At 38.2% G+C, this 27,469-nt stretch overlaps 1 protein-coding gene across 1 annotated transcript in view; it reads right to left on the reverse strand.

Annotated features, from left to right (window-relative positions):
• Window positions 1-410: 410 nt before the first annotated feature.
• Window positions 411-27,469, reverse strand: part of LOC123248576 (phospholipid-transporting ATPase ABCA3-like) — a gene marked incomplete at its 5' end in the record, with an annotated part of 354,036 nt that continues 326,977 nt past the window's right edge. The window contains 5 exons of the mRNA XM_044677403.1: window positions 411-572; window positions 1,148-1,221; window positions 1,715-1,914; window positions 2,344-2,514; window positions 9,092-9,279. Coding sequence (XP_044533338.1) covers window positions 447-572; window positions 1,148-1,221; window positions 1,715-1,914; window positions 2,344-2,514; window positions 9,092-9,279 — 759 coding nt within the window. The remainder of the gene's footprint in view (window positions 573-1,147; window positions 1,222-1,714; window positions 1,915-2,343; window positions 2,515-9,091; window positions 9,280-27,469) is intronic.

Consider the following 27,469-nt stretch of genomic DNA (forward strand, 5'->3'; position numbering starts at 1 on the left):
ATAACTTGTTGGTTCATTGCTTACATCTATGTTTCCCTCCCCACAAACATTTAATCTGAGAATTGTAGTTTCTATACAGTGAATGGGTGCCTGGAAAACTTAGGGGCTACCTGGGATTGTACTGCACCCTATAAATAGCCAAAGTAGTGTACATCAACGGGTCCACTTCCATAGCATCCTTATGGAGCTGTTGGTAGGTTCAGGAGGTACACTGAATGGTTTTAGGTTCTGAGAACTCTACTTCTTTTCTGACCTCATACTCACCTGCTCATTGAATATTTCTCTCAAAGTGCATCTGTGCTTAAAATGCAAAGGAAAGTCCCTTGATGAGGCTGGTCATTGTTACATTTTTATCTGATTAGATTCCCATACCCACATACATAGTACCTCTATGTGCAGTGATGATTTACAGTGGGATAGGAGCCAAAAGTATGGTGGTCTACTCTTTAGAGGTCGTACAGTGGGACTTGTAAATGGGCAAAGCTCAAGAAGATTTGTTCCAGCGAGACTTGACTGATGGAATAGTCATCCAATTTATACGTATTTTTGGCATTTTCCAAGATGCCAAATACCTGTGGGGTAATAGATACAGTCATTGTTAAGGTCCATGTAGGGAGTGGCTTCTAAATGTGTCAGGAGGCAAAGGTTAGGGGTTGGTGAAATTCTTTAAATACATCATTGGACCCACCAGGTGAGAATAATGATTTCTCAAAATATTGCAATGAAACCCCAGTGTTCTTTGAGAAGGAAGTTGAGTGGTAAAGTCCTCGAGAGATCCTGTCTCTTTTTCAGTCCCTTCCAGATGAACAATACCTCTAGGCCACACATCTGTTGACCAGTGTTCAGTTGTCTATAGAAGGAGTGCAAGTCATGTTGAAAGAATTAAAGGCTGAGAAATTTTGTCCAATATTGTCATGATAAATTGGAGAGGAGAAACTGTTACAGGATGGAAAAAGGGAAAGACAGACTCTTCACAGAGAAAAAGCCCTTCTTAGAGTTGAATTCATCATATTCCCAGATGTCCGAGTGCCATGTCCACATCACTTGGCCCCTGAGAGGTTCAATGCCTCTTGTGCTCTCCTTCTCATGGATGGTGCCATTAAAGTAGCATTATGTTAGCTCAATGAAACCTGCTTCTGATACTCACCTTTGACCATGTGAGGTTCTCTTTGGGTAAGTGGTAATGGACCATCCCTTGGTGTTCATCCTTCAGTCTACTGCCTGGCAAAGGGAAAGAGACATTTCTCCTGAGGAAACATGGAATAGAAAAGGCTATTTTCTGGCAGGCTCAGTTTTCAATCTAGTATAACTGTTGTAGTCAAGTTGATATCCATACTTTGAAGGGGACCTCTGAGGGGTAGGGAGAATACAGAAGAGCAGATAATCCAAACTGGTCTCAAAAGATCCTGTGAAGCTGCTTTCCTTTCACAGCTTTATCTTTGTCCCCCATGCTACTTAGCTTCTGCCAAGAGCAGAGAGGACTTTTCCTCCTTGAGAAGATGAGAGAAGCAGAAAGTGTATTGAGCTGTAGATACTTAAGCAAGGACTTTGGCTATAGCCCTAAGGTGGGACAGAATACTGCAAAGGGTTGTTGTTGAAGTGGGACTGGTGAAAACCCTTTTCCCTTATTTTCATAGAAATTCATTGGAAAAACATGCCTAGCCAGAGAGCAGATAGGAAAGGCTTATGCTACTTGGGGTTCTAGCTTCATTACCTGGAAACTTTGTTTGCACAAATATTTTGAACTCCTGAATTGCTAAATCTCTTTCCTTAGGACTGGTGCTCTTAATCTTGGCCAGTAGGGTATAGCCACTCCCATATTTGCTCTTGAGATGCTGTGGGCTACCCAGACACTTGAATCTTCCATTCACCATTATGGCCAGCCTGGTGCACAGGGCTTCACATTCCTCCATGCTAGGGAAACAAGAATCAGAAGGAAGGCATGACTAGAGTCTGTTTTGGAAGGCAAGGGGCTATGGATCTGCTTGAACCAGCAGTTCCCATTTCTGTAGAGGGGAGCCTGGGTATGTTGCCTGAGGGCAAGCCTAATGAAAGGTAACCTTAGCAATGCAAAAATGCTTGCCATAAAAGGGGAGGAGATGCTCAGATTTAGAGTGGGAGCTTTCCTTTTATAAACCCATGATAGAATACTATTCCATAGAGCTTGTTTTCAGGACTATCATTAGAGGGACCTGGGAGTCCCTCATCAGACAGCTCTTTCTTGCTCTTGCCCTCTATCCACAAACCCAAGAGCCCATAGACAAGGTCACTAAAATCATCCTAGCTCCTGATTGTCCCTAATCTCATTCTAATCCCTTTTTATAACCAAAGTGCAGGTCCTACCTGTGGGAGGTAATGACTATGGCTTTGCCAGCCTCACGGGCCCTGGTCACTTGATTCCAGAGCAGGCGCCGGGCTACAGGGTCCATGCCAGTGGAAGGCTCATCCAGGAAGATAACTATGGGTTTTCCCAAAAGGGCGACACCAGCACTCAGTTTACGCTTGTTGCCACCACTGCGTGAAAAGAGGGGAGAATAGGGAAAACAGTTGTATTTCTAAGGCTTTATGACATTATACTAGGAAGAACAAGTAATAATGACTATATATTTCTAATATAGGCAGCTAGATGGCTCAATGCATACAGTGCTAGGCCTGGATTTAGGAAGATCTGAGTTCAAATTTGACTTCAGACATTAGCTATGTGACTCTGGGCAAATCACTTCTATTTGCCTTAATCTATTGGAGAAGGAAATGGCGAACTACTACAGTATCTTTGCCAAGTAAATCCTATGAGCAGTAGGATTCATGAGTTCATGAAGTATTGGACATGACTGAAAGTTTGAATGACAACAACAAATGTCCAATATGTAGAGGGATAGGGTGAAACATATTGTTAGAATGTGGAATCTAATAAAGGTATCAAATGCTGAAGCCACAAATCATGCTTCCATTGGTGAGAGCAGGGGACATTGTTGGGTGAATACATGGAGCCAAAGAATGAGTTTAAGGTCAAAAGTGTCAGAGTAGTTTGGTCACAAGACTTTTGGTAGTCAGAGAAATGACAATTGGAAATATATGCACCAGGGCATACTTGCATTTTATTATATTTTTAATAAGCAAGCATTTCTTTTTTTCATCCTCTGTTCTCTGCTTCTCCAATGGAAAAGAAAAACAGAAAAACAAAGTTTTTGTGTCAGATGGGCATAGTCAAGCAAAACAAAGATCCCATATTGGCTATGTCTAAAAATATGCGTCTCATTCTGCATCTGGAGTCCATCACTTCTCTGTTAGGAGAGGAGTAGCATGCTTTATTGCCTCTGAAACATGGAATTGTGATCAGTGGTGGCATCAGTAAGGATTCTTAAGTCTTTCAGAGTTGTTTTTACAGTGGTATTTTTCTAGTGGAAATGGTTCTGCCTACTCACTTACATTAGTTTGAAACAAAAGACATTCAGTTTGCTAACAGAACAAACCAAATGATTAGAAAAGATCTCCTCATGCATAAATGGGGTACTCTTCCTTACAGGTGGTAAGAGAACGTGTGCAGAAGATACATGAGCAGGGAACAAACACATTGGGAGCGTATGTTGCCAGGGAACATGTCTACTATAGCTTACTATGTTAGTATAAATAGCAGGGAGTTATGGTCTTGGATAATGATGCTACTAAGTGCACTGGAATTGTGACAGAGCTGTAGCTTTCCATTCTTCAAAAAAAAATTTTTTTTAAATTCTGAACTTTATAAAAAATGAGACAACAGGTCTTTCTAGTTGCAAAGTTTTGGCAGCCATATCACTAACTTTCCTATTCTTCTCAATTTTTTTTACCTCTATCATTTAAAAAATAGAATTCTTATAGCAAATATACATAGTCAGATAAGGCACATTCCCATATTGGCCATGTTAAAAATCTCATTCTACACCTTAAATTCATCACCTTTCTATCAAGAGACAGGTAGCATGCTTCCTTTCCAGTCTTACAAAATTGTGGTTGGCTATTGCATTTGTCAGTTTTAAAGTCTACTGAAGTTGTTTTTCTTTGTTATTCATTTGCTTCCGTCTTGTCTATCTTTTCCCGACCCTATTTGGATATTTCTTGACAAAGATACTAGAGTACTTTGCCATTTCCTTCTCTAGCTCATTTTTACAGATGAGGAAACTGAGGCCAATTGGGTTAGGTGACTTTAGATCATATTTGAACTCATAAACTTACAGATTTGAACTTATAGCCTTTCTGACTCCACTGTGCCACCTAGATGATTTTCTTTATAATGTTGTAATTGTATGACTTGTTTTCTGGTTCTGCTCTTCATCAGTTCATAAAATTCTTTTTAGTTTTCTCTGAAACTGTCCCTTTCATTATTTCTTACAGCACAATAATATCTAGGTACATTAATACCATCATTTGGCCATCCATCCAAGGATAATGGGCATGCTCTCTTCTCAGTTTCTACTTTGTTACAACAACAACAAAAAATTATAAACGTTCTTGTACAAATGAGTCCCTTTTCTGTCTCTGATTTCTTTGGGGTGGAAGCCCAGTGGTGATATCACTGAGTCAAAGAACATGCATAGTTTAGCAACTCTTGGGGGGTATAATTTCAAACTCCTTTCCACAATGGTTGGATCAATTCACAGCTCTACTAATAGCAGAGCTATACAGCCTCTTCAATAACTGTCTTTTTTCATTTTCTGACATCTTTTCTCAATCTAAAAGGTATGAGGTATAACATCAAGTTATTTTGTTTATTAGCAATTATTATTTGATTATTAGCAATTCAGAACATTTAAAATATGACTATTAATAACTTGGATTTCTTCCTTTTAGAATTGTCTGTTCCTATGCTTTGATTATTGATCAGCTGGGGAATGGCCACTGGTTCTGTTGTTGTGTATTCACAACACTATTCCACTAATAGACTTTTTTATTTTATTTTTTAAAAATCAGTTTTAATCAGTTCCAAATCATTCAGACTACTGTTTTGTTGTATAGTTTAAAACCTTGTATTGTTAGACCAACAGCCTTCCTACTTTTAAAAATTATTTCTCTTGAAAATTTTCACCTTTTATTCCTATAGATGATTTAAAATTTTTGAATTATGTATAGTATTCCTTTGTTTTTTGGTATGGCACTAAATAAGTAAATTCATTTAGGCAGCATTATCATTCTAATTACATTGGCATGCCCTAACCAAGAGAAATTAATATCTTTCCAATATTCAGGACTGTCTTTATTTATATGAAGAGAATTTTATGGTTGTAGCTATGTAGTTCCTTTGTATTCCGTTCCTTGGTTGGTGGACTCCTAAGTATTTTATATATTCTGTAGTTATTTTAAATTTGAATTTTTCCTTCTATTTCTTCTTGTTGAGTAATAGAATTGGTAATAGAAATCCTGATAATAAGTTTGGTTAAATAAAAATGACTTTATTTTATACCCTGCTACTCTGCTGAAATTATTGTTTCAATTCATTTTTTTGCTAATGCTCTGGGGTTCTCTAAGTAGACCATCATATCATCTACACAAAATGAAATTTTCTTTCCTTTTTATTTATTTTATTAAAAAAAACCTTATGTTCCATCTTAGAATCAATACTTTGTATTGGTTCTAAGGCAGAAGAGCAATAAAGGCTAGGCAATGGGAGTTAAGTGACTTGCCCAGGGTCACACAGCTGGGAAGTGTCTGAGGCCAGATTTGAACCTAGGATCTCCCTTCTCTAGGCCTGGCTCTCAATCCACTGAGCCACCAGATGCCCCCTTTTGTTTCCTTTTTACCTCAATTTCAACTCTTTCTTCTTTTTGACAAGTTGAATTGAGGCTTCAGCAGGCAACATGAAAGGCCAAGTATACCCTTCCATTTTGTGTCCCCCCTTCTTTTATTTTTGAACTATCCATATACATGATCATTTCAAAATATGCTTTCTTCTATTAAACCTTCCCTTATAATAAAGTCAGTTAAGCAAAACTTTCCGGAAGCACAGTTGAGTCTGACAGTGCATGCAATTATTCCATGGTCCCTCCACCTTTCTTCTCAGAGATGAGAAATATATTTTATCATGTCCCTGGAACCAGTAATAATGATAATAATAATGTTGTGTGTGAGTGAGCCTTGTTGTATCCTGAGTAAAACTAACTAGTGAACAATATAGTTACACACTAGAGATGGCTAAAGGTGACCCAAAGAAACTAAAAGACAAAATGTCTGCTTATGTTTTTTTTTCTCAGACTTAGCCCACAATAGGAACTTACTAGATGCATATTGACTCGTGATTGCCCCAATTCATAGTGCTTTGCTTGCTTGCAACTGTGTTGGTTCTAGACTGAAGTAGCTATCTAGTCTTGTTTTAGTAGTATAACTTGTGATGGATTCTCTGGTTGGTTCACCTTCATTTTTAGTTTTACTGTGATGCATTGATTTTTATTGATAGAAGAGACAAAGTGGTATAATAATAATGATATAATTTACTTAGCACTCATTATATGCCAGGCACTATGCTAAGCTAATTTAATAATGGAAAGGGTGTCAGATTTATAGTCAGAGCATCTGGATTCTTCTACCTAAAACCCATGCAACCTCGGGCAAATCACTTACTCTTCTTTGATTTTCAGTCCCTCAATCTGTAAGAGGAGGAGGTTGGACTAGATGGTTTATAAGGTCCTGTCCAGCTCTAAATCTATAAGGGAAGGGTAAAGTAAAGGATTTATAGAGTACATACGTTGTGCTAGGCCCAGTGGCTAAATGTTTTATATATATTATCTTATTTGATCTTCGTAAGAACCGTGTGGGTAGGTTGCTGTTATCATCCCCATTTTTATCGTTGAGGAAACTAAGGCAAACAGAATTGAAGTGACTTGCTTAGTAAATGTCTGCCATTACCAATTCTAGGCTTTGTGCTTTATCCATTCGTCACCAGCTGCCTCTACAATCTTATGATTCTAGCACTTATCTTGCCTGTTCCATTACTGTGACCCATGAAGGCGTAAGTATCACAGTTGTGTCTCCCAGTGTGGAGTAAGAATGATCTGAATTCAATACTTAGGTTCAAATAGTTAGCTTCATATATATACAGGATTGGGGAAAGATGGTCAGATGATAGTTCATTTGAAAAAAAATCAGAAATTTCTAGTGGGTTACTAACTCAAAATGTGTCAAGAATGTCATGTGCAAACCAAAATAATTAATGCTAGTATAGACTGCAGCAGAGGTCTACTACAAGGTCCAGATCAAGGAAGAGAAGGTTTACTCTAATTTGCCCCAGTCAGACTATATCAGGAGTATTATGCTCTGTTCTGGGTGCCCAGATCTTGGGGAGGACAGTGTAAGAGGGAGAACCAACATACTTGAAGAGAAAGTGTCTCTCGTCACTTCCCGTGGGTCCACCTCTAATTCAAGTGGACAAATGACAGCCTCTACACTGATTTGGAATGCCCAAAGGACAGTCCCTTGTTCTTGATTTGTTACTTATTGACACATGTGGGTAACTCATTTCCCCTCTCCACTAAGGGAGGTGGGGTGACATTATCTAGATGCCTAGGGTAAGTAGAGTTTTGACTATGAATGGGCTAGAGCTAATTCCATTTACACAACAGTGACAAACTGGCATGATCAAAAGAGAGCAACAATGATGGCAAGAAGGCTAGAAATCAGGATAAAGGATCAGTTGAAGGAACTTGGACCACTTAACCTGAAGAAAACTTCCCCAAGTGGGAGGGTCACTTCAAATAGTTAAAAGGCTACCAGGTGAAAGAAGGATGAAATTCGCTTCACTTGGCCCCACAGGATAGCCCTAGGGCAACGAATGGAAACCAAGAAGGAGACAGATTCAGGCTTGATTTATGGAAAAATATCCCAACAGTGAAGACTAGACTAGAATCTAAGACTAGAATGAGTTGCCACAAGGGCTAGTGGGGCTCCCTCTCACTGGAAGTTTCAAGTGAAATTTGAATGTTTTCTGGATTCATTTTCAGATAGAACCTAGAATGAGGTTCCTTCTGGCTTTGACATTCTATGACCTGTGGCACTGTCCATAACTGCTTCAGGACAGCTTAGGTCACTAACAGCGCTGCTGTTTAAGCCCCGGTCTTGTTGGTCAGTTACTCTTATGTCATGGTCACCGCCTCATGTCACAGGAAGAAGATCAGGAGGGAGTCTTTTCTTCACCTGGCTGGGGCATGGGCCATGCCACCGAACCCTCCTCTGGATCCCAGGGCATAACCACATGATAAGAACTAGCAGGAGCCAATCAGGATATCCTATATTGAATGGTAATCTGATTAAGTCAGATAATCAGATGCTCTTTGCTGTTCTCCTGTTTCTTTAGCTGCCAGATGGCCACCCCTCCTTTGTGTCTGAAGCCAGTCCTCTCTGGCCAGTGTAGTCATACCCCATATCTAGTGTTGAGAAGGTTCCCATCTCCACTGAATTGTGGCCAAGAAAAAAGGCATCCTGTGTTATTGTAACATAATGGTTTTAGGAAGGGAAAGAGATGTGTTATTTAGAATTTCTGGGGCAGCTGGGTAGCTCAGTGGAGTGAGAGTCAGGCCTAGAGACAGGAAGTCTTAGGTTCAAACCCGGTCTCAGACACTTCCCAGCTGTGTGACCCTGGGCAAGTCACTTGACCCCCATTGCCCACCCTTACCAATCTTCCACCTATGAGACAATACACCGAAGTACAAGGGTTTAAAAAAAAAGAATTTCTGGGGTTCTATTTAGAAGTATTAAACCTCAATATATGTAGATATATGACAAACTTCCTGTGGACAACATGTGGGGGACTTTGAAACTACATTTCCTATGGTCCAACGGGTTTCCTGTTTTGGATGATGTCTTCAAGGTAAAGCCCGGTTTTAAATATTGGGAAGTCGGTTTTGACTTCCTCTTGGCTACCTGAGCATGCTCTTTTTGGCTACACAGAGAAGATGAGGGAAGGTAGGGAACATAATGGCTGAGGCGGAAATTTTGAAATTTTTACAGGAGCGTGGTCAATTTTATTCTACCAACATGGGCCTAAATAAAATGTTAGTTTTTCTCATAATATCTGCTTTCATCATTTTTAAAAATAACAGAGGCTTCCAAAAGCCTAATGGCTCACCTGTAGTCTTTGATACATTTGTCTGCATGGGTCTCCAGGAGCAGGTTGAAGATGATGTCTTTCACATATGACTGAATTTGTACCTCAGGAATGCCCCAAAGCCGGGCATACATAATTAAAAGTTGTCGTCCTGTCATGTGGCCCAACAGGGAATCAAACTGAGGACAGTAGCCGATTTGTTTCTTTATCTACAAGGAGAGAAGAATCTTCAGGAGGTGCAATGCAGGCTGGCTGGAAGCCCCCAATGTGAAAACCTTATTTGATCACATATGCTCTAGAGTCTGACAAGGTGAAGGATTCCATCATTTCTGTCTAGGTCCTTGCCCAAGAAAGCAGATTCCTTCTAGTGCTCCTGTCAGAGCTTTGTGCTATTGCCAAATTTGTGAATGGTCTCCATCAGGAACCTGCTGGGGTTCAGTCTTGGTGGGAGGATCCCTAGAGGACAGCCATGGTGAACAGGCAAGAGGAGGGGCACTAGCATTAATTTCTTATAAGAGACACAAAGTTTATCAAAACCAGGGGGAAGGACACTTTTCATGAGCCCTGGTGATGAGGCAGTTTTATATGAGCCGTTTCTAAGAGGATCCACAAAAAAAGAGTAAGAGTAGATCAATGAATTGGGCATGCAATTGCTCTGGGTAGGATGAGCTAACATAATAAAAAGACAATCTTTTCCAAATTAATTTACTTATTCAGAGCCATACCTATCAAACTACAAAAACCTTTTTTTATAGAATTAGAAAAAATTATAACAAAGTTCATTTGAAAGAACAAAAGATCAAGAATATCAAGGGAAATAATGAAAAAATGTGAAGGATGGGAATTAAATGAAAACCAGAGAAATCATGAATTAAAAATTCATGATTAAAAAATCATAAAAAATCAAAGGAGAGATTAACAGAATTTAAAGTAAAAAAAGTCATTGAACTAATACTAGGAGCTAGCTTTAAGGGAAAAAAATAAATTATAAGAAATTGAACAAGCCATAAAGGAGTGCCATGAGGGGATGGAGCCAAGATGGTGGCTTAGAAACAGCAAAAATAAAATCCTCTGTGACTACCCTTCCACACTAATCAAAACGAAGTGCTTCAAGGGAAATAGAAATTCAAATCCAACAAGACAAAGCTACAGGACTCTCCTGCTCCATTCAACTTAAAAGGTATGCAGAGAAGGTTGAATTCTTGGGTATAAGGGAAAGAAGGAAGATCCCAATGCCCTTCCCCAACTATTGCACTGAGACCCATGGTACAACCCAGGCTGATTGTGGAATCTAAGGGCAAGGGGTGTGTTATGTTCAAACCCTGGGAAATGTTGGTCTCACCTTGATTGACAGGGGAGACAGTTGGGGACATCAGAATGTTCCCAGATGCTGTGAGTCAGGGGCAAAAGTCAGTTGGCCTGAGAGTATAAGTACCCCTAACAGCCATCTAGGAGGGGTCTTTTGACCATTGATCTTTGGATCTCTGACCATTGGTCATTGGTTCTCTCTGAATCTCCCTAGATCTTTAGGCATCTGAATCATCATAGCTATTTAGGTATCTTGGCCCGGGTGGTGAAAGGGAGGAAGGGAGGTCTGAAAAAAGGGTGGTTTTTAAGGGTGGTTACTTCCTGAAGGCTATGAAGGCTAACATATCACAAACTGATAATAGGAAAGCTGAGAGGAAATCATCAGTATAGCTGCATCCACAGAGCAGACTACTATCTCTGGTTTGGCAGAGGCCAAGCTGAATTAGAGAGGGTTGTGAAGAACAATAGCTCCAGCTTTATAAATCAATAGCCTCCATTCCTGAGGGATTATAGCTTATAGAGATTAACTTGACAGGGTCTCCAATCCCCAATCCGTATCCTGATTATCCTTTCCCTAATAAAGATAATAGATAAAGCATTTAATAAGCACCTTCCTGAGTGGTCATTATATCACGACCCTTGGGGAGGGAACAAACACAGTCAGATGAACAATGTGATCCAAGGCTAATTAGAGACCAATATTAATAACTGATCCAACCCCAGGTGGGACCTGAAAGGGTTACTCATCCACCTGATCATTCAGGGTCGTTCCTGGGCAACTGTTATCTAGAAGGGGAATTATAACATCTAACAAAGGTGATTGGGGTTGGTATTCCCCCATCACCAGCAACCTAGGGGAATACAGAGGCACAGATTCCCTCACCAGTATCCATATATCCCCTAGGAGTAAAGAGTACCCCCCAAATTCTTTATAACAGTTGCAACCCAGATGGAGAGCCCTGGTGCCACCACATGAAACTCAGGGCTCTGACCAAGGCTTCCAGGGAGGTGGCTGGCAGAAAGGAGCAGAGGAGAGGGCCGACTGGTTGCTGCCTTCAGCCATAATACCTTTGCTGGGCCTCTGTAGGCAGCTGGGGAGGATTTGGCCTCAGGGCACATTAGCTTTGTAGATCAGTTCAACTGGCCTAATCCAGTATAACAGCAGAAAAGAGAAGAAGCCTCTAGAGGACAGAAAAGCTCAAACTCACAGAACCAGCAAACAAGAGAACCAAGTGTACAGTCCATAAGGAGGGAGGAAAAGGAAAAAAATGAGTAAACAGCAGAAGGAAAAAAAAGAAATTATGATTGAAAGTTTCTATTTAGAAAAAGAACAAAGAAAAATGGAACAGAGGAGGACTAAGGAGCTTTAAGCAAATCCTCAAAAAATCCAGTGAACTGAACTCAGACTTTGGAAGAGCTCAAAAAAAGATTAAAAAAAATAAGACCAGTTGAAAATTGGGAAAAGAACTTAAAAAGCAAAATAGGTCATCTGGAAACAAAGGCATATGAACTAAAACAAGAAAATTGCCTTGAAAGCCAAAATCGACCTCGAAATTGTGGCTCGAAATTGAGCTCAAAATTGAGCTTGAAAATGTGGCAAAAAAATTAAAAGATAAAGAGAATGATTTACAAAGAAAAATAGATCAAAAGGAAAATGAGGATCAAAAACTTATGGATCAGGTGGTTCCGGGTTAAGATGGTGGCAGAGTAAAAAGCAGCTGCTTGACCTCTCCTAACCCACGCATATAGGACTCCTCAAGAAGACATAAAAACACATCCAGATGAACAAAGGGACCCCACAACAGGGCGCAGCATTGAAGGTACGTGGGATTGGGGCATTTCCATGCTATAAAGGGGTGAAACAGCTCTCATTAAAATGCGAGCTAAGTAACCCCCCCCCCCACCTACAGTGCCAAAGCCAGTGCAAAATAATTAGAGCAAGTTTGGGGCACCCATTAAGTCATTGGCAGCTCACCAGGGATTGTTCCTGAGAGCAGCAAGACTTAAGACTCCAAGAGGCAAAAGAACGTGTGGAATTTGAACACAGACCCTGAGCGCAGGGCGAAGGCGTGGATGCAGGTACGGGCTAAGGTGTGGATGAAGGGGTGGATCCTGAGCACAGACCTTGAGTGGGGACCCAGGGCAGAGGGGTGCTTGACTGTGGAAGCTGCGCCCTGAAACTGTTAAAGGAGCTTCAGGCAGAAGAACAAGCAAGGGGACCACCAGGAGGCTTGACCCTGAGAACAACTAGACCTGAGACTTCAGGAGCCTAAAGAGTGCAGACAGATCCTGGGCATGAGCATAAAGCTGAGAGGGCACTGGGCTAACAAAGGAAAGCCAGAATCAGGAACCCCAGAAGAGAAAGATCAAGAAGAAACCTTTAAAACTTGACAACTTTTACACAGAAAAAATCCAGACAACAGAGGAAACGGCAGAGGAAAACAAACAAGTAACCATATCCAAACCTTCCAAAACAATGAAAACGGGTCACAAGATCTTGAAGAGTTCAAATCTGAGATTATGAGAAAGATGGAAGAGATCTGGCAAGAAAATAACAGTTTAAAAGGCAGAATTTCACAATTGGAAAGTGAGGCAAGTAAATCAAAGACCAGAAATGACCAGATTTAAAAGGAAAACCAAAAGATTGTAGCCAAAAACCAAAAGATTGTAGCCAAAAACCAGTCTCTAAAAGCTAGAATTGGGCTATTCGAAAAACATGCCCCCAAATCAAAAGAATTGATAAGCAAATTGGAGGCCAAAATTAAACAGCTTGAAAAAAGGACAGACCAAATTGAAAAGGAAAATCAAAAGCTTATAGCCGAAAACCAGTCTCTAAAGACAAGAATTGGGCAAGTAGAAGCTAATGATCTATCAAGACAGCAAGAACAAATAAAACAAAGTCAAAATACTGATAAAATAGAAGGAAACATGAAATATCTCAATGAGAAATTGACAGATCAAGAAAACAGGTCTAGAAGAGACAATCTGAGAATCATTGGTCTTCCTGAAAAAGCAGAAATTAATAGAAATTTGGACTCCATACTAAAAGAAATTATTTAGCAAAACTGCCCTAAAGTTCTACAACAAGAGGGCAATATAGACATTGAAAGGATCCATAGATCACCCTCTACACTAGACCCTGAAAAGACAACCCCCAGGAATATAATAGCCAAATTAAAGAACTTCAAAGTAAAAGAAAAAATTTTACAAGAAGCCAGAAAGAGACAATTCAGATATCAAGGAGCATCAATCAGGATCACACAGGATCTGGCAGCCTCCACACTAAAAGACCGCAAGGCTTGGAATATGATATTCAGAAAGGCAAGAGAACTGGGTCTACAACCAAGGATCACCTACCCATCAAAACTGACTATATACTTCCAGGGGGAAAGTTTGGGCATTCAACAAGATAGAAGATTTCCAAGTATTTGCACAGAAAAGACCAGGACTAAATGGAAAGTTCGATATCCAACCACAAAAATCAAGAGAAACATGAAAAGGTAAATAAGAAACAGAAGAGAAAGTAAGAAAATTCATATTTTTTAAATTTGCCTATTTAAGGGCTTCAATAAGATCTAATTATTGGTACTCCTATGTGGAGAAATGTTATGTATAATTCTCTGTAGTGAACTCTGTTCACCATTATAGCATTCACTATTATAATAATTAGAAGAATTATTCATAGGGAGAGGTTGGAATACTAAATGGTCTAAGATGATATGGGAGGGAGGGAAAGAGGGGGGTGAATAGTAGAGGACACCAAGAGAATCTTGAAGAAATAAGAAAAATAGGATATTCTATTACACACAAAGAGGGCATGGGAAGGGGAAGGGATGAATACTATTATAAGAAGGAGAGGAAGAGAGCATTAAGAGGTATTATTTAAACCTTACTCTCAGTGTAAATAACCCTGAGAGGGAAGAGTAGCTATATCCATTGGGATATAAAACTCTATCTAACCCTACTGAGAAAGTCAGAAGGGATAAACCAAGGGGAGCAGGGGAGTGGGGAGGTCAAAAAAGGGAGGGGAGAAGAAGGGAGAGGGAATTCATTAGGCCATAAAAATAAAAAGAGGGGAATAATAAGAGAGGGGGTAAAAAGAGAAGTAAATCAAGGGAGGGGACAAGGGTTACTGGCTTAAAGCAAACCACTGGTTTAAAAGGAAATAGTGTAAGAAGAAGGGATAGAACTAGCGGAGGATACCCTCTGAATGTGAATAGGATGAACTCACCCATTAAACAGAAGCAAATAGCAGAGTGGATTAGAAACCAAAATCCTACCATATGTTGTCTACAAGAAACACATATGAGGCGGGTGGACATACACAAATTTAAGGTAAAGGGCTTGAGCAAAATCTTTTGGGCTTCAAATGCAAAAAAGAAGGCAAGAGTAGTGATCATAATTTCTGACAAAGCCAAAGTAAAAATAGGTATGATTAAAAGAGACAGGGAAGGTAATGACATCCTGAAAAAAGGCAGTATAGACAATGAGGAAATAACAGTACTCAATATGTATGCACCAAATGGTATAGCATCCAAATTCCTAAAGGAGAAACTGGCAGAGCTCAAGAAGGAAATAGATAGTAAAATCGTACTAATGGGAGGTCTAAATATCCCTCTTTCAGATCTAGATAAATCAAACCAAAAAATAAATAACAAAGAGGTAAGAGAGGTGAATGAAGCCCTAGAAAAATTAGATTTAATAGATATGTGGAGAAAAATAAATAGGGACAAAAAGGAATACACCTTCTTTTCAGCTGCACATGGTATATTCACAAAGATTGACCATATAATAGGGCATAGAAACATTACAAACAAATGCAAAAGAGCAGAAATAATTAAAGTAACCTTCTCAGATCATAATGCAATAATAAAAATAATAATTAGTAAGGGCACATGGACAGGCAAATCAAAAACTAATTGGAAATTAAATAATATGATTCTCCAAAACCAGTTAGTTAAAGAAGAAATCATAGAAACAATCAACAATTTCACTGAAGAGAATGACAGTGATGAAACATCCTACCAAACTCTGTGGGATGCAGCCAAGGCAGTACTCAGGGGGAAATTTATATCCTTGAGTGCATATATTAACAAATTAGGGAGGGCAGAGATTAATGAATTGGGCATGTAACTTAAAAAATTAGAAAGCAAGCAAATTAAAAATCCCCAGATGAAAACTAAATTAGAAATACTAAAAATCAAGGAAGAAATTAATAAAATTGAAAGTAAAAGAACTATTGAATTAATAAATAAGACTAGAAGCTGATATTTTGAAAAAACAGATAAAATAGACAAAGTCCTGGTCAATCTAATAAAAAAAGGAAAGAAGAAAACCAAACTGACAGTATCAAAGATGAAAAGGGAGACCTCATCTCCAATGAAGGGGAAATTGAGGCAATCATTAAAAATTATTTTGCCCAATTATATGACAATAAATATAGCAACCTAGAAGATATGGATGAATATTTACAAAAATATAAATTGTCTAGATTAACAGCAGAAGAAATAGAATACTTAAATAATCCAATATCAGAAAAAGAAATTGAACAAGCCATCAAAGAACTCCCTAAGAAAAAATCGCCAGGGCCTGATGGATTCAAAAGTGAATTCTATCAGACATTCATAGAACAACTAATCCCAATACTACACAAATTATTTGATATAATAAGCAAAGAAGGAATCCTACCAAATTCCTTTTATGACACAAATATGGTACTGATTCCAAAGCCAGGTAGATCAAATACAGAGAAATAAAACTACAGACCAATCTCCCTAATGAACACAGATGAAAAAATCTTAAATAGAATACTAGCAAAGAGACTCCAGCAAGTAATTAAGAAGATCATCCACCATGATCAGGTGGGATTTATACCAGGAATGCAAGGATGGTTCAGCATTAGGAAAACCATCCACATAATCGACCATATCAACAATCTAACAAACAAAAATCACATGATTATCTCAATAGATGCTGAAAAAGCCTTTGACAAAATACAGCATCCATTCCTATTGAAAACACTGGAAAGTATAGGAATAGAAGGACCTTTCCTAAAAATAATAAACAATATATACCTAAAACCATCAACAAGCATCATATGCAATGGGGATAAATTAGAAGCCTTCCCAATAAGATCAGGAGTGAAACAAGGATGCCCACTATCACCTCTATTATTCAACATTGTACTAGAAACATTAGCAGTAGCAATTAGAGAAGAAAAAGAAATTGAAGGTATCAAAATTGGCAATGAGGAGACTAAGCTATCACTCTTTGCAGATGATATGATGGTATACTTAAAAAATCCTAAAGAATCAACTAAGAAGGTTGTAGAAATAATTGACAACTTTAGCAAAGTTGCAGGATACAAAATAAATGCACATAAATCATCAGCATTTCTATATATTTCTAACACATCACAGCAGCAAGAGGTAGAAAGAGAAACACCATTCAAAATCACCCTAGACAATATAAAATACTTGCGAATCTATCTACCAAAACAAACACAGGAATTATAGGAAAACAACTACAAAACACTTTCCAAACAATTAAAACTAGATCTAAACAATTGGAAAAACATTGATTGCTCATGGGTAGGACAAGTTAACATAATAAAATTGCCATCCTACCCAAATTAATTTACCTATTTAGCGCCATACCTATCAAATTACCAAAAATTTTTTTTACGGAATTAGGAAAAACTATAACAAAGTTCATTTGGAATAACAAAAGATCTAGAATATCAAGGGAAATAATGAAAAATAATGTGATGGAAGGGGGCCTAGCAGTACCAGATCTTAAATTGAACTATAAAGCAGTGGTCATCAAAACAATATGGTATTAGTGAAGAGACAGAAGGGAGGATCAGTGGAATAGACTTGGGGTAAGTGACATCAGCAAGACAGTGTATGATAAACCCAAAAAGCCCAACTTTTGGGACAAAAATCCACTATTTTACAAAAACTGTTGGGAAATTTGGAAAACAATATGGGAGAGATTAGGTTTAGATCAACATCTCACACCCTACACCAAGATAAATTCAGAATGGGTGAATGACCTGAATATAAAGAGGGAAACTATAAATAAGTTAAGTGAACACAGAATAGTATACATGTGAGATCGCTGGGAAAGGAAAGATTTTAAAACCAAGCAAGAGTTAGAGAAAATTACAAAATGTAAAATAAATGATTTAGATTATATAAAACTAAAAAGCTTTTGTACAAACCAAAACAATGTAGCCAAGATCAGAAGGGAAACAACAAATTGGGAAAAAATCTTTATAACAAAAAACTCTGACAGGGGTCTAATTACTCAAATATACAAGGAGTTAAATCAATTGTATAAAAAATCAAGCCATTCCCCAATTGAAAAATGGGCAAGAGACATGAATAGGCAATTTTCAGATCAAGAAATCAAAACTATCAGTAAGCACATGGGAAAGTGTTCTAAATCTCTAATAATTAGAGAAATGCAAATCAAAACAACCCTGAGGTATCACCGCACACCCAGCAGATTGGCTAAAATGATAGAAGGGGAGAATAATGAATGTTGGAGGGGATGTGGCCAAATTTGAACATTAATGCACTGCTGGTGCAGTTGTGAACTGATCCAACCATTCTGGATGGCAGTTTCTAACTATGGTCAAAGGGCTATAAAAGAATGCCTGCCCTTTGATCCAGCCATACCATTATTTGTCCGCAAAAAAATCATAGATAAACAGACTTGCATGAAAATATTTATAGCCACACTTTTTGTGGTGGCAAAAAAACTGGAAAATGAGGGTATGCCCTTCAATTGGGGAATGGCTGAACAAATTGTGGTATATGCTGGTGATTGAATACTATTGCGCTCAAAGGAATAATAAACTAGAGGAATTCTATGTGAACTGGAAAGACCTCCAGGAACTGATGCAGAATGAAAGGAGCAGAGCCAGAAGAACATTGCACACAGAGACTGATACACTGTGGTAAAATTGAATGTAATAGACTTTTGTATTGGCAGCAATGCAATGAACTAGGACAATATTTAGGGACTTATGGTAGAGAATGCTACCCACATTCAGAGGAAGAACTGCAGGAGAGGAAACACAGAAGAAAAGCAACTGCTTGAACACATGGGTTGAAGTGGACATGATTGGGGATGTAGACTCGAAACTACCACACCAATGCAACTATCAACAATTTGGAAATAGGTCTTGATCAATGACACATGTTAAAATCAGTAGAAATGCATATTGGCCATGGGAGCGGGGGAGACTGGGAGGGTGAAGGGGAAAGTAAGAGCATAAATCATGTAATCATTTTAACTTTTCTAAAAAATAAATATTAATAATGTTAAAAAACTTATGGATGAAATTGAGTCTTCAAAGATTAGAACTGAACAATTTAGAAGCTAATGAATTCACAAGGCATCAAGAATCTATAAAACAAAATTAAAAGAGTGAAAAAAACAGAAGAAAATCTGAAACCTTATCAAAAAAAATAACTGACCTGGAAAATAGACCCAGGAGAGACAATTTAAGAATTACTGGACTACTTGAAAGTCATGACCAAAAAAACCCCAAAACCCAATAACAATCCTAGTCATCATACTACAGGAAATTATCCAAGAGAACTGCCCTGATAGCCTTGAACAAGAGGGTAAAATAGAGATTGAAAGAATTCATAGATCACCTCCTGCATTAATTTTTGAAATGACAACTCCTAGGAACATTTTAGCCAAGGTCAAGAGCTCCCAGACCAAGGAGAAAATACTATAATCAGCTAGAAAAAAGTAATTCAGGTATCATGGAGCCCCAGTCAGGATCACATAGGACCGGGCAGCTTCTACATTGAAGGACTGGAAGGCTTAGAATATGATACTCTGGAAGGCAAGGGAACTTGGTCTACAACCAAGAATCAACTACCAGCAAAACTGACTATATTATTTTAGGAGAAAGTATGGCTGTTTAATAAAATATAAGACTTCCAAGCATTTCTGAAGAAAAGACCAGACTTGGACAGAAAATCTGAGGCCCAAATACAAAATCCTGGAGAAGTATGAAAAGGTAAACAAGAAAGAGGGAAAATTTAAGGGCTTTAATAAGATCAAAGGACTTATATTCCTATATAGTATGATGATATATGTAACTCTTAAAAATTATTATCATTGTCCTAGTAGTTAAAATGGGACAAAATATATCACATAAAGAAGCAGTGGTGGTGGGGGGCAGAGGGGAGAAACCCATACACTGGAAGGGAGGAAGAGATTAGTGACAAGTAATACTTAAACTGTACTCTCATTGGAATGGGCTCAGAGAGATAATAGCCAGATTCATTGGGGTATAGAATTATATCTTACCCTATAAAAAAGTAGAAGGGGAATAAGAAATGGGGTGATGGAGAGGGGAGAAATACAAGGGAGGAAGGGGGAGGCAACCAAAATGTCCTATAATAAGAGGGAAGTAAGAAGGGAGAGGTAAGGGAAGCAATATAAGGGTGGGGAAAGGAGGGGGACACTGACTAAAAGCAAAACACTGGAGGGAAGGGAAAGAATAGAAGGAATAAGGTTAGGATTAAAGAAGGAAGTTAAAAGGAGGGGAATACACAGATGGTAATCATAACTGAATGTGAATGGGATGAACTCACCCATAAAACACAAGAGGATAGCAGAGTGGTATAAACACCAGAATCCTATCATATGTTGCCTACAAGAAACACAATTGAGGCAGATAGATGCACATAGGGTAAAGGTAAAAGACTGGAACAGAATATATATATATATATATATATATATATATATATATATATATATGACAAAGAAGAGAGGAGTAGCAATCATGATCTCAGAAAATGCTAAAGTAAAAATAGATTCAATTGAAAGAGACAAGGAAGGAAATTACATTTTGATAAAAGGTAACATAAATAATGAAGAAATATCAGTACTCAATATATGCATCAAATAATATAGCATCCAGATTTTCAAAGAAGAAATTAAAGAAGCTTAAGGAGGAAATAGATAATAAAACCATACTAGTGGGATAGCTCAGTGGATTGAGAGATAGGCCTAGAGATGGGAGGTCCTAGATTCAAATCTGGCCTCAGACACTTCCCTGCTCTGTGATCCTGGGCAAGTCACTTAACCCCCTTTGCCTAGCCCTTACCACTCTTCTGCCTTGGAACCAATACACAGTATTGATTCCAAGACAGAAAGTTAGGATTAAAAAAAAAACCCATTCTAGTGGGGGACCAAAAACTTCCCCTATCAGAACTAGACAAACTGAACCAAAAAATAAATAAAAAATAAGGGAAGTGAATGAAATGTTAGAAAAATTAGAGCTAATAGATACATGGAGAAAACTGAATAGGGATGAAAAGGAATATACCTTCTTTTCTGTAGCACATGGTACATATACAAAGACTCACCATGTACTAGGGCATAAAAATATAGCAAACAAATGCAGAAAAGCAGAAACAATACAACTTTTTCAGATCATAATGCGATAAAAATTGTATTTAATAAGGGTTCATGGAGAGGCAAATTTAAAATAATTGGAAATTAATCTAATTCTTCAAAACTGGTGGGTCAAAGAACAAATCAAAGAAATAATTACTAATTTCATTGAAGAGAATGACCAAGAGGAAATGACATATCCAAATCTATGGGATATACAAAGCAGTACTCATATCAGAAAAAGAAATTGAACAAGGAGTGCCCTAAGAAAAAAATCCCCATGACCAGATAGATTTACAAGTGAGTTTGACCAAATATTTAAGGAATAATTAATTCTAATACTATATAAACTATTTTAAAAACTAAAGGAATCCTACCAAATTCAATTTCTGACACAAATATGATTTTGATACCTAAGCCAAGGAAAGTAAAAGTAAACAAGAAAACTCTGAACCAATTTCCTTAATAAATATCAATGCAAAAATCTTAAATAAAATACTAGCAGGGAGACTTCAGCAATATATCACAAAAATTATGTACAATGACCAGGTGGGATTTATGCCAGGAATTCAGAGCTATGTCAATGACAAAACCATCAGGAATCATATGATTATCTCAATAGAAGCAGGAAAGGCAAGGATATTCATTATCACCATTATTATTTACTATTTTAATAGAAATACTAGTAACAGTAATAATATAAGAAAAAACTTGAAAGAATAAGATAGGCAATGAAGCAACATCACTCTTTGCAGATAATATACTGGTATACTTAAAGAACCCTAGAGAGTTAACTAAGTTGTCTTAAGCTTCAGGTTTTTTGTGATGTTTTCAAAACTAATTCTGGGTATTAATTTTAGATCTTTCAAGGTGATATGACCTAAGGGGGTGTGGAGTGCTCTCCTGGTCTGTGTTCTGATCTCTGAACAATCATGAACATATATTTGCTACCCCAGAACCTTAATGATGGCTCCTGCTTCTCTGTAGCCATATGCTACAGTGTGCTATTATTCTTTCTTACCCTGGGACCGTGACCTGGAACCATATATAGACAATACAACCAGTGCCAGCAAAGTTTCTCTTGAAATCTCCTTCTGACCAGTTGTCTGGTTATCTTATTATCTTATTATTATGGGCTGAGAGCTCTGGAAGTGGCTGCTGTTGATTCAATCACTCCCAAGGCCTGCACTGGCTGGCTGGTTTGGGATCTCACTTCCAGCTTGTGTCAGAGCCACGTGCACTGCACTGTGTCTACTCTCACCACAGTAAGAAAGACCTTTCCTTGTTGTCCTTCTACATTGTCTTCAAATGGAAAATTGTTCCATGCTGCCTTTTTGGGTTCTGTTGTTCTAGAATTCATTTTAACAGTGTTATTTAGAAGTTGTTTAGAGAGGAATTTGTGAGAGCTCAGGTGAGTTCCTGCCTCTACTCAGACATATTGATTCTGCCTCTTCTTAAACCAGTAGGTCTATATCCCAAAGGGATAATAAAAAGGGAAAAGGATCTATATGTACAAAAATATTTATAATAATTCTTTGTGGTAGCAAATAATTGGAAACTAAAGGGATGTCCATCAATTGGAGAATGGCAAAACAAATTTTGGTATATGATTGTGATGGAATTCTATTGTGTTATAAGAAATGAAGAGGGGAATAGTTTTAGAAAAATCTGAGACCTATGTGAACTGATGCAGAGAATGAGTAGAACCAGGAAGTCTTTGTACACAGTAACAGCAACATTGTATGATGATCAACTGTGAACGACTTAGCTACTCTGCTCAATACAATGATCCATGACAATTCCAAAGGAACCATGATAAAAAATGTTATTCACCTGTGGAGGGAGAATTGATGAATTCTGAGAGCAAATCGAAGTATAATTTTTTCACTTTATTTTTCTTGCTTTTTCTTTTAAAGGATGGCTAATAATATTTCATATAATTTCATGTGTATTATTGATATCATATTACTTGCTTTCTCAATGTATGAGGAAGAGTCTGGAAGAAAGGAGAAAATTTGGAACTTGGGATTTTTAAAAAAGGATGCTAATAAAAATAATTAAGGAAAAAGAAATGGTGATGGGAGAGTAAACTTTGTTCAAAATTAATATTTGACAGGAAAAGGAGGGGTAGCGGCATTAAATGTCAACAATATACATAACTATATGTCTATCCATAAATTTAATGACAGAAGCACAGTGAGGAGCATTTGAATGAACAAGGATCTCATATCTGTGGCCCAAGGGCTATTTCATGCTTTTTTTCAAAGTTCCCTAAATCAGACTGTGGTAGATCTTTGTTCCTTTGTTTAGATTAATATGTAATCAGATGAGCAAATCTTTGTGAAAGGAAACAGAAACTTTGTCAGTATTATTGCAATCAGATTAGAAAAATACATATATTTGAAACAAATATGCAATTTGAATTTTAGGCCAATATATGTTAGGATAAAAGGTGAGGGAAGACAAAAGAGATATTATTGTTGTAGTATATGTGAGACTTTCTGGGAGGCAGGTAGTTGGTACAGTAGATAAAAAGCATTGGGCTTAGAGACAGGAAGACCTCAGTTTAAATCCAGTCTCCAACACTTACTAGGTGCATGACCCTGAGAAAGCCAATTAACCTCTATTTGACTCTGTTTCTTCATTTGTAAAATGGGAAAAATAATAGCATCTACCTCTCAGAGCTGTTATGAGGATAAAATGAAATAATAATTGGTTTTTTTTTAACCCCTACCTTCTCTCTTAGAGTTCTGTAAGAATTAAAATTAGGAGACTGGCTGTAGATTAAGGAGGATGAAGAGGGAAAAGTAGGAGAGGGAACTGAAGGGTATTTTCCTTATTGCTGCCTTAGCTGATTATCCTGAGGCTAACATAATAGACCTACTAGCTACACTGACCACTCACCAGCAGGTCCAGCCAGCATCATCCAAGTCCAGAGGCTGCTTCCTCCTTGCCTCCTTCTTATAAAATCCTTTCTCTGTCTACTAACTCTCACACATCACATCTCAGGAATCAACCATTGATTTCTATTTTGTCTGTGTCACAGCAGTCCTGGGAACTAAGCTCTACTTCTTGTCTTGTGACTTAGTTTCCCTGGTGGCTGGTCTATAGCTCAGTTTACTCAGTGTTATTTGGCCTCCAGGTCAGTAGGGCAAATGGGGTTAAGTGACTTGTCCAGGGTCACACAGTCAGAAAGCGTCTGAGGAACTGCTATTCTTGATATACTTTGGCCACAAAGGAAGAACTGGTTGGTGATATGAAACTGATATGAAACTTTGGGAGAAAACAATGCCATCTTGGAGTTCAAGGTAGATGTGAAGATATGCAAGGAATAGTTGAAGGAGACTGAGTCATATATACAGACAGTAATACTGAATCAACTAGAAACACTGAAATAAAACTATCTGAGAGTTAATCATGACTTTTAGGTCATGATTCTTCATAATTCTAAAATTGTTTCTCCAGGCTAGTTGTTTTTTTTTTAATGAGATATTTCATTTTTTCATGCTTTTGATTGTTTTGTTTTTTTGATGTCTTGTGAAGTCTTTAGCTTTTGTTTGACCAGTGCTAATTTTTAAAGAATGAATTTCTTCTATGACCTTTTGATTCTTCTTTTCCATTTGGTCCATTCTACTTTTCATGAAATTCTTTTCTTCATTGGATTTTTTTTTTACCTTTTTTTCCCAGGAGGTCAATTCTGTTTTTAATTAACTCTTCTTTTCATTGGATTTTTGTGCCTCTTTTTCCAGTTTACCCAACAGCTTTTTAAGCTGTTATTTTCTTTTTGTATTATTTATGTTATAACAAAAAGAGGTCCTAGGGAGATATAGGTATACAGTGATGTGAATGTATCTATGTATTCTCCCTAGTTGCAGATGATGAACACCAACCCCGATCACCCTTGATGGTTGTTATAATTTCCCCCTTTCTCTAACAGTTGCCCAGGGAGACCCGAAAGGTTAGGTAACCCTTTCAGGTCCAACCTGGGGTTGGATAAATTATTATAGGGCTTTGATTTGCTTTGGATCTCGTTTGGTATCTGACTGCATTAGCTCCCTCCCCAAGGGTCATGATATGAAGACCATTCAGGAAGGCACTTGTTAAACACTCTTTATAATCTATAATCAGGGAAAGGATAAACAGGATAAGGAATGGGGATTGGAGACCCTGTCAATCTAATATCTATAACTAATTGACAATCAGGACTGGAGGCTATTGATTCTGTAAAAGCTGGAGCTTTGTTCTCCATTACCCTTCTGGCCCAGCCTGGCCACAGCCAAACCAGAGAATAGGAACTGCTGTTGATGCAGCTATGTTGGTGATGTTATTCTCTCAGCTTTTCATTATCAGTATTTGGTTATGTACTAGCTCTCACAGTCTTCAGGAACTATATTCAGACCCTTCCTACCCTCTTCTTCATAAACCTCCCAGCCTCCCTTCACCACCCAGAGACCCAGAGACCTAAAGAGGCAGGAAGATTCAGAAATCTAAAGACCTAAAGAACCCAAAGACTCAACACCAAAGGTCAAAGACCAAAGACCAAAGACCCCTCCAAATGGCTGTCAGGGTTATTTATACTGCCAGGCCAACCAACTTTTGCCCTGGCTCATGGCATCTGGGAATATTCTATGCCTTCCAACTGCCTCCCCTGTCATTCAAAGGTGGCATCCATCATTTCCCAGGAGATGAATATAACACTTTCATTCCCCATCCCTCCCCTCCATTTCTCTTTCACCTCTCTGATTTCTAAATTCCATTTTGAGTTCTTCTAGCATCCGAGACCAATTACTATTTTTCTTTGAAGTTTTGCATGTGGTTGCTTGGATCTCACCAACCCCTATTGACTCTTTGCCTTGTGCTTTGTCTCCATAGAAATTTTTTATGGTTAGGTTTCTTTTGCTGTTTGCTCATTTTCTCAGCCTTTTTTTTGCCTGTGGCTTGGGAGTTATGAAAGCTGCTGATTGTCTTTTCTGCTGATGGCTTTCAGGGCTCAGCATTATTATCTAGTTTGCTCTGGGGCCAGGGGTAGCCCAAGCTTGAAAGGGCCAAGCACTATGGACTTTTGGGCTTCACTGTGGACTGGTGCTAGGACTTGGGATTTCAAAGGGTAGGTGTGGAGTTTGGGTGCTCTGTTATTGGTGTAGGCAGGGTCCTGGGATCCCAAAGTTGGTGTATGTCCAGGCTTGGAACCTGGCACAATAGGTGGGTGGGTGATCAGTCAGCACTCCTCTGTGTGCAGTTTTACTTCTGGTTCCCCCTTATCCCATGAAAATCAACTCTCTCTGCCTACTCTTTTAAGTTGTTTTCCACAGGACAGACTCCTTTCTCTATTTTGCTGTTGGTTTTTGACTCTTCATTTTGGTGGTGCTTTTTAAAGATTAGTCTGGAAGGATTCTCAGAGAAATTTCAGCTTTTTCTGATACTAAACTGCCATCTTGACTCCGTCTCCCCTATTTGAGAGTTAAGAAATGACCAGACTTAGCAATACAAAGTCAGTCTGCCATGAGACACTTTATAGTGTTCCTCTCTCTTCCTCAGTTAAGTTCTAGTCCCTGAAAACTCTTTAAATAATAATCTTTCCTACAAACAGCTAACTTATGCAAACATTAACTAAGTAGCCTGTAATATGAGAGTAAAATGAATTAATTATTAAGAAAATGAAATGAGAACTTTGTGAATGATGAATAGGAATTTTTAATATCATTTTTATTACAAATGATAACATCCTCAAAAGTGCAGGGTGTAATTTGGTAGCTTGGTCACCTTCTACCCAGTTCCTAGGTAGACTGAGGGAGATAGTGTAGAGGAGAAATTGCTAGTGGGCCCTAATTATGTACTGAGCAAGGAATATGTTTGGAATTCAACAGAAACTGTGTGGCTATAATTCCAGGAGCAGAGCCTGATTCTGGCCTCCAAACTAGGGTAAAAAAGCCTGCATTGTAATAATCAGAGCAAGAATTCTAGACTAATGGGGAGCCTGTAGTTTAATCACTCTGAACTTGCAGAGCCTCTGTTATATTGAATCTCTGGGAGCTTGAAGTTCATTCAATGATTGACAGATAAGTCAGTTGGATAGAATGTTCCCAGAGAGGCATGCGAAAGGCAGGAGGGGTTGGTTGAGAAGCCTAAGGAGAAGTTCTGGGTCTTTTACCTGTCCTGAGGCTAGAGATCGGTGGGAATCCTGGTCTTGGAGTGAGAGAGTGCAAACACCACTCTGCAAGCTCTTCCTGTCCTTCATATACTGTTATCAACCTGTACTTGACCATCACCTCAGTGTCTACTGTTCCTAGATATTAGGAGTTTCATCATCTAGTTATCTACGCTTCCCAGGGCCCGGGACAGATCCGGGAAGTGGGCAGGAGACGAAGAAGAGGGTGGAAAGGGTGGATATATCTAAACTGTTAAGGCTTAAGATCTATAGAAGAAGAAGCTGAAGATTTCCCAGCAGTTTACCTACTCTGGTTAGCCCTGGCCAGGCTGAACCAGAGGGAAGCTAACATTTGATTCATCATTGCCTGCAGTTAGGGTTTCAATAGTAGCAATTTAAATAGGGTCTCCTATTACCTCAATCCTTTACCCGTATCCTTCTTATTAATATATATATGTGTATATATATATATACATATGCATATATGTATATATATATATATATATATATATATA

This window comes from Gracilinanus agilis, chromosome 1 (assembly GCF_016433145.1).
Source record: "Gracilinanus agilis isolate LMUSP501 chromosome 1, AgileGrace, whole genome shotgun sequence".
NCBI classification, from domain to species: Eukaryota; Metazoa; Chordata; class Mammalia; order Didelphimorphia; family Didelphidae; genus Gracilinanus; species Gracilinanus agilis.